General features: G+C 52.3%; 1 protein-coding gene across 1 annotated transcript in view; it reads right to left on the bottom strand.

The window, feature by feature from the left end:
• Positions 1-6,288, bottom strand: part of LRRN4 (leucine rich repeat neuronal 4) — a 15,486-nt gene extending 9,198 nt beyond the window's left edge. The window contains exons 1-3 of the mRNA XM_055265820.2: positions 6,060-6,288; positions 4,366-5,025; positions 3,027-3,231 (exon numbers count right to left, since the gene is read on the bottom strand). Coding sequence (XP_055121795.2) covers positions 3,027-3,231; positions 4,366-5,020 — 860 coding nt within the window. The 5' untranslated portion in view covers positions 5,021-5,025; positions 6,060-6,288. The remainder of the gene's footprint in view (positions 1-3,026; positions 3,232-4,365; positions 5,026-6,059) is intronic.
• Positions 6,289-8,025: the final 1,737 nt, after the last annotated feature.

Genomic DNA, 8,025 nt, shown 5'->3' with positions numbered 1-8,025 from the left:
GGGAAGTGAAGGTTGCAGTGAGCTGAGATAGCACCACTGCACTCCAGCCTGGTGACAGAGCAAGACTCCATCTCAAAAAAAAAAAAAAAAGGGTGGACCCACAGGCTTCACCAGACTGTCAAAACAGCCCATAATATAAATGAAAATAAGACCTCCCTGCTCTAAAATGGGGCCTGTGAAGATGGAAACATCTATCAGAAGGCAGTAAGGAAGATGGGAGATGAAGAGGACTTGATCTAGAGTTGCCTTAAAGGGTCAAAGGGAAGCGGGCTGGCACAGGAGCTGTTGGGGATGGAAATGAAACGAGTCCTGGGGACTTGACTCCTGCAATGACTCTTCCACCCCTTTCACCTGGCTCCCTTGGGAATGAATGTCGCTGATGTCTCACATTTTGCCAAATCCCGTGGTCACCCCATTCTCAGCTGACTAGGGCTCCTGATGGTTTTGTCAACCACTCCCTCCCTCCTTAAGCACTCTCTTCTCTTGACATCCAGGACATCGTATTCTCCTGGTTTTTCTGCTACTCCACTGGTCATACCTTCTTGGTCTCCTTTCCTGGTTCTTCTTCATCCCGATGTTAAAAGTTGGGGTTCTTCAAGGCTCAGTTCTGGGCCCTCATCTCTCTGTACTGTCTCTCTGGTGATCTCATGAATTCCTTTGGCTTCATAGATCATCTTTATACTCCCAAATTTATACCTCTGGCTCAGACTCTCCTCCTCCAAGCTTCAGTCTGATGCAGCATTGTGTTGAAGGCGTCAGATGTGGAGCCAAACTGCCTGGGCTCAAATTCTGATTCTGCTATTTATTAGCTATGTGAACTGGGGAAAGGTATTTAATATCTCTGTGTCTCAGTTTTTTCATCTGTGAAATGGGAATAATGACTGAATCCTCCCTATCTGGATTGCTGCAAGAGTAAATACTTCAATATATGCTTAGAACTATGCCTGGCACAGTACAAGAGGTTCTTGTTATTATTACTGAACATTTCCCCTGGATGCCTCATAGATCTTTACTATCCAGCAGGCAATTAGATAGATGATTCTGGGGCTCATCAGAAGGCCTTGGCTGCAGATACTCAACTAAACATCCTCAGCACAGAGATGGAGGAGGACGCATTAGGCTTGAGCGAAGGGAATGGTGCTGGAGTAGTGCATAGGGTGACAAATGACCTTCAAGAAAGTTATAAGTGGAAATAGGCAAGGACATTAAGAAGGCCTAGCCAGGAAGGCTGGAGAAGCACCAGGGCAACATCCTGGGGCCAAAGAGACAGAGAATGTCAAGAGGGAGGAAATAAACAATAGGCTCCACAGACATAAGTGTCCACTGACTTGGCAGCTGATGTGGATGGTCAGATTGCAGTGAATTGACAAGTAGAGGGATAAGAGGAAGTGGTCATCACTTCTGAACCTGGAACACTTGCTCTTCTTGGGCTTGGATGGCCTTTCTCTTCTGACATTCACCCGGTGAGCTTGGACTTGCCTTTTGAGATATGGACCAATTATGCTGTTCCTGAAGAAGCCTCTCTGATCCAGTCTGATGGATCATTACCCCCACCTGCCTTATAACACAGCACATGGCATGTGTCTCTGCTATGGAACGTGATGTGTTATGATAAATGGCAGATATCTGCTACCTATACTGAACTGTGAGCTCCCTGAAAGCAGTGGCCGTGTTGTCAATGTCACCATCACCAAAGTCATCATGGCCACCAATATCATTCTCTTTATTAATATCACCACCACTATCACATCACCATTGCCCTGTCAGTGTTCTCACCACCACTATTTTTTTGTTTTGTATTGATTTTGAGACAGAGTTTCATTCATATTGCCCAGGCTGGAGTGCAATGGCGCAATCTCAGCTCACTGCAACCTCCACTTCCCAGGATCAAGCAATTCTCCTGCCTCAGCCTCCCAAGTAGCTGGGACTACAGGCACGTGCCACCATGCCTGGCTAATTTTGTATTTCTTTTAGTAGAGATGGGGTTTCACCATGTTGGCCAGGCTGGTCTCGAACTCTTGACCTCAGGTGATTCACCCACCTCAGCCTCCCAAAGTGCTGGGATTACAGGCATGAGCCATCGTGCCTGGCCTCACCACCTCTATTATATCATACAATCATCACTATCCTCAGCATTATAATTAGCACCATCATCCATCATCAACACCATCACCATCACTGACATCACCATCAGCATCTCCATTATCACCACCACCATCATCTTCGCTAATTTTAGAGGACAAATACCATATGCCAGGCACTGAGCTAAGTGCTCTACATAAACCATATACTTTTTCCTCATGAAAAGCCCCAAAGTGAACTTTTATTGTCATAGCTCTATTTTACAGATAAAGAAACTACTTGATATTTGTATCCTGGCACTTTACACAGTTCTTGGGTTTTTATCGAGCTCAAAGGAGTCTGAGCCAGAGACATAAAGCATTTCCCCTCACAACATCATGTGCTCAATAGCTATTGATTGAATAAAGGAAAGAATGAGTGAATGGTTCTGCCTTTGCTTTGAAAAGTTGTTCATCCTTTTAGAAGAATAATTCCATCTTTAGTGACTGCACTGTGTAAAAGAGGACTAACAGGGCCTGCCCATAGACTTCCAAGGCATTTTCTAACAATATCGATACTTTCATCCCTAGACACACTCAAATTCTGGAAGGGACTGAACTTGCATGACATGTGGGGAAGAAAGCAGATCCAGACAGAGAGGAGACCTGAGGTCTCTTCCCGCTGTAAATGTCTAAGTCTGGGCTTAAAATAAACTTTAAAGGCATAGGAGTTTGGCATTCTAATGCTACTCTGAACCGGACTGAGTTGCAAGGCTAGATGGCTGGGTGGACTATCTGGGACCTACCCAAGATATCACGCGAAGGGTGGGGGAAAACAAAGCCCCCAGAGAGGATTTGGAAGAGTAATGGGAGAAAAATTAAGGTCTGGTTTGTTCTATAAAATTCAACATAGTGTAATGGGCAAAAATCAGTCATGTGATGAAGATGTGCCTCAGAAGCACTTACTTCTGGAACAGAAGGACCTGTAGACGTGGAGTATCTTGAAAGATGTGTGTGGCGACAGAAGCAAGTGCTGGGGAGTCCTGACAGTCCAGCTGCTGCAGGTTGGGGGTCATCTTGAAGATGTCCCCCTCCAGGGTCGTCAGCCGAGGCATCTTCCTCAGGTAGAGGGATGTGAGCTTCGGCAGGTCTCTGATCCACCCTGACTCAACTGAAACACAGAACGGAAACTGCCAACTACTGCAGAACGCACAAACCCAGGAGGCCAGCACGGCATGAAGGAAAGAATGAGAGTGGTAAGGTGAATGGTGAAGGTCATCGCTGAGCATGGGCACAGTTAGCAGCTCTGGGAATCTCAGAATTGTGGTCATTTCAGCTGGAAGGGTGGTCAGGGACAACCAGTCCTTCCTTTCTTCCAATCTGAGTCGGCCAAGGCCAGAGAGGGGATTGATTGGCCCAAGGCCACATAGCTGGAAAGCGGCAGAGACAAGGCTTGAACCCAGGACACTGTCTCCAAGTCTGTTGCTGCTCCACCTTCTCATTAAAGTCCACACAAAAAATAACCAGACTTTGCTCTGATGTCTGTCAAGTGTGGGGAACTTCTGCGGAACGTAATTAAGGAGGCGAGGGGGCCCCAGAAACCTAATTTTGTGGCTCTCCTAATACATGGAGAACGTGCCCCTTCCCCTCGGTATTCCCCATTCTAGCTGTTTTTTCTCTTTGTCTTTGATGAAACAGGTGGTTGTAGACACGTGAAGTGTTTTTTAAAAAATAGTAAAACCAACCTTGTGAATCAAAGAACACCAAGAACAGGAGACTGGTTATCCTTACCTCTCCTGTGGCTTGAGTGATTAAACATTCACAGAAACAATTTTGCCCAACCAGGTAGAAAAATCAGTGAATTCATCTTGGAAGCCTCAGTCACTTCAGCTAACTGCATGTTTGCGGCTCAGTTTTTCCATTCATCAGCCCCAAAGCATGCACTCACTTCCCCATTCCACAGGCACTTATCCAGCCATGCTGGGAAGCAGAACAGAGTGGTTAAAGTTTTGGGCTCTGGACCCCGAATGCCTGGGTTCAGATTTGCTTAATGTGTGACCAAGTTCCACCTTTCTGTTCTACGGTTCCCTCATATGTAAAATGGAGATGGTAACAGTTCCCATCTCCTAGGATTCAAGAAAGTGACTCCTGTGTGGCGCTTCAAACTGGGCCCGCTTGCTCGAAAAATGTAGCTGGTGTTTTTTTGAACACTGCTACGAGCTGGGCACCGGGTCACCCCCAGGAGCGCACGCGCAGCCTGGCTCTGCGCTCGGGCCGGCTGAAAACGCGAGGCGCCCGGACTCACCCCGTTCGAGGAACGTGCCGCTGAGATCCAGGACCTCAAGCGTGGCCAGGGGCGCGCCCTCTTCTCCAGCGAACGCCGCCTCGGCGATGCCCCCCCGGATGCCGCGACCCAGCGCGGTGCAGGAGAGGTTGAGGAGCCGCAGCGCGGGGAGGCAGGCGAAGGCCCGGGGCTGCAGCGCCTGCAGCGGATTCCCCGCGAGCTCCAGGGCGCGGAGGCTGCTCGGCACGGGCAGGGCGCACCGCGGCAGAGCCGCCAGCCGGTTGTAGCTGAGGTCCAGGGTGTGCAGCCCCGCCGGCCCGCCCGGGCCCCAGCGCAGCGCAGCGATGCGGTTGTGGCGCAGGGTCAGCACCTGCAGCTGCTCCAGGTGGCCGAGCTCGGATGTGCTCAGGGCGCGCAGCAGGTTGTGGCTGGCGTCGATGCTGCGCAGTGTGCGCGGTAGGCAGCCGGGCAGGCGCTCCAGGTTGCGGTTCGCCAGGGTCAAGGCCGTCGCATCCGCGGCAGGCAGCCCCTCGCAGGGCGAGTCGGTGGCGTTGCTGCCACTGCTCCCCCAGGGGCCCTGCTGAGTGACCCGAAAGAGCGGGACCTTCTTCTGGGGAGGGTCTGCCCAGCTGGGGCGCAGCACCGTCAGCAGCAGCAGCAGTAGGGTTTGCTGCATGGCGTCTGGGGAGAGAACAGCAGGACGCCCATCAAATCCACAGGAATCCCCGCACAAAGAGTCAGATGCGCGTCCCAACCCCACCTCCAGGGCTCTGAGGAGGAGCACAGGCGCTGGATGTTCCCTGAAGGGCAGGGAGACGTTCGCAGAGTCGCCTGGTGTGCAGTGACCTCTCCCCTGTCTGCTTTTGCCCTGTCGTCTCCCCTAGGAGCACTGTGGTACCCCCTGCTCTTCCTCCCCTCAGGGCTGCCTTTTGCTTTTCTCGTGAGAGGGAGGCCTTCTTCATCTGTCCAGTCTGGGCCTGAATCTCTCAACAACTCCCTCCGTCTATGTACCCCCATCCTGTGAGCTTCTACAGGACAGGGATGTCCCCTTTATTGCTGCAAACTACCCCCAGGTAAACAGTCACTGCTCCATAAACGTGAATGCCCTCAGTTAGCAGGACAGAAACATGAACTCGAGGAAGATTTTGTCCGTTCAACAGCTCTCAGTTACCCCGCTTTTCCCCATTAGAACTGCCCAGCCACAGGAGAATCCTAGTTTGCCTAAAATAAATCCTGGAGTCCGTTTCTTGGGAGCATGCTCAGGGTTGCCTTCAGCAGAAGAACAAGCCCTGTGAACCCTGGAGTCAAACATCTCCTGGTCCCATGTGGGTTCCAACAAAAGCCAGAGCCCCCAGTATTAGCCCTGCCCAGGAGGGATGGCTGAGAGCTGCTAGTTGTGGAATTTCTGGAGTACCTAGGGTTGCACAGGTCAGCCAGGAGATCGAGCAGAGGAAGATCCGGCAGCCATGGGCTAGCTTGGGAGTGGCAAAGATACTGTTAACCAGGCCCCGGCCATGAGGTCACTGCTCCATATCCCTCATCACTGCAGATGTGTATTCCTGCCCCAGCTCTCTGTGCTGACCAGTAGATCTCCGAGTCACCACCCAGGCTCCAGGAGAAGGGTCTCCCTATTGCTAGCTGAGGATGAAGGCAGTGCGAAAGATCCCGGAACCTGAAGCCAGGAGCGTGTGCATCCAGCAGTGTGTCATGCTTACCTGGAAGTGGTCCTTTTGGAGTGTGGCTCCTCTGGATGCACCTCTGAAGCTCTCGGTTTTGTTTTATAGATTCTAGGGACCACTGATTTGGACAGCAACTCAGCTATGAACTCCAGAGGGAGGCCTGTCTCCCAGCTGCCTCTCTCCCACAACCCCCATCCACTGAGGGCCTGAGATACTCCAGTCTTTCCCATCGCTCCTCCTTTCCCATCAAGACGCTGTTGTCTTTAGGCAACACCCTCATTGCTCAGCTCCCTCCTCTCCCACTAGGGCCTGCCCCTGGCCCTTTTCAAGCCTGGCGCCTCCTCCTAGCCCTCCCCATCTTTACCTCTCGGAACACAACCTTTCCCAGGCTGGAGAAATGAAAGGAGTCAGCGGTGAGGGCTGATGGAGTGCAGTGAGGCAGAGCAGTGCTGTCATCTCTTAGGAATTTGATCCTTCCTGCCAGGTGGCTCCCATTTTCTGGGATGGCTGGAGGCTGAATGGTGAGCCAGCGAGAGGAGCAATCCAATTCTCCCAAAGGAGGGAAGGCGTCCGAGTCTAGAGGAAGCTTGCAGGGATTTCCAGGAACAAGTGGCAGGAGAGAGGACCCTCAGAAGAGTCTGGGGCAGGAGCAGGCTCAAACCAGACCCAAGAGGCCCCAAGGAGATTTGTTTGGTGGCCGTGGGACCCCGCTCAGTGACAGTGTGGACGTTTGTCTCTCGTAAGGAGTGAGAATAAACAGAGGGCAGAAATGCAGAAAGAACACTCCCGCTGCATGCCTGGGAGGATGGGTCCTGATTACCAGCCCGAGGTCTCCCGAAGATGTGATGCTTGAGTGAGCTTTGTTCAGAGCACTTTTGTTCAGAGCAGACAGCACCTCTCTTCCCCAGAGTCCCAAGACAGAGCTCAGTCATTTCCTCTGAGGGCCTTTGATCTGCATCCTCCCCCAATCCCTCCTAGCCCCGTCTGAGAGTTCATCAGGGTTAATGAGCCGCAGCTTTGCGTGACAGACACCGAGACCGGAACTTTACGTATTTTTCCCCCTGTCAGTCTTTATCTGGACAGCCCTGAGGGACTCCGGGATACCTCAGAACTGGCCTGTTAGGGTTGATTGGTTAATTGGAAGTTCCTGAGGATCTCTCCATTGAGGCCTTCTCCACCCACAGCCTGAAGACGACCTTCCGGTCTCAGTGCCAGCTAGGACCCTGCTGCTCAGAAGCATTGCTCCTCTGCCCGAGCGGGGCACGGAGAGGCCACTCTGTGCTCCCCAGCCTGGGGCTCATGCAGTCACCTCCCAGGGAGCCTGGGCCCAGGCCCCAGAGGTAGAAACACATGCCATGGAGACACAGGAGGCCAGGTAGGAAGAAGTCAGAGAGAGGTGGGTTCAGCTTAGAGGTGGAGTCCGCATGCAGACCAGTGGGCAGCCTGCTTCCTCTTTGCCTTTGCACAGAGAGCTCCACGCCCGAGAATTAAAACATTAAGTCAGGCATGGTGGCTTACGCCTGTAATCCCAGCATGTTGGGAGGCTGAGGCAGGAGGGCAGGAGTTCAAGACAGGCCTGGGTGACATAGCAAGACCTTGTCTCTATCAAACAAACAAAAAGAATTAGAACATCATGTTTCCCTCAGAGTTAAACCAGCCAGGTCCACCCATGTAAGGCGACTGGCCATGCTGAGGCCAGCAGGGGTTTGGGGAGTCCAGGTAGGGCTTTCCCAGATGAGAGGGAGCCAAATCCATGGAAACATACCTGGGTTCAACAGAGACCCTGAGGAGGAAGGAAGCTGGTTCACCGTGGAGGCCTATAAAACAGGATCCTGGGGAGGCATGCTGGGGTGCTACTCCTCTGTGCACCAGTAGGCGAGGGCTCTGGAGTGGCCCTGGCTGAGGAATCCCCCTGAGGGCATCATCCTGTGGTTGCCTGGAGCCCCAGGCCCCCTGAGCCAACTTCTTGCCACTGCTGCTTGCTGGCCCGTTTGCCAGTGGT

Source organism: Symphalangus syndactylus, chromosome 24 (genome assembly GCF_028878055.3).
Source record: "Symphalangus syndactylus isolate Jambi chromosome 24, NHGRI_mSymSyn1-v2.1_pri, whole genome shotgun sequence".
Classification (NCBI taxonomy): domain Eukaryota; kingdom Metazoa; phylum Chordata; class Mammalia; order Primates; family Hylobatidae; genus Symphalangus; species Symphalangus syndactylus.
The sequence above is the reverse complement of the archived record's forward strand: the minus strand, read 5'-3'. Positions and strand labels throughout refer to the sequence as shown.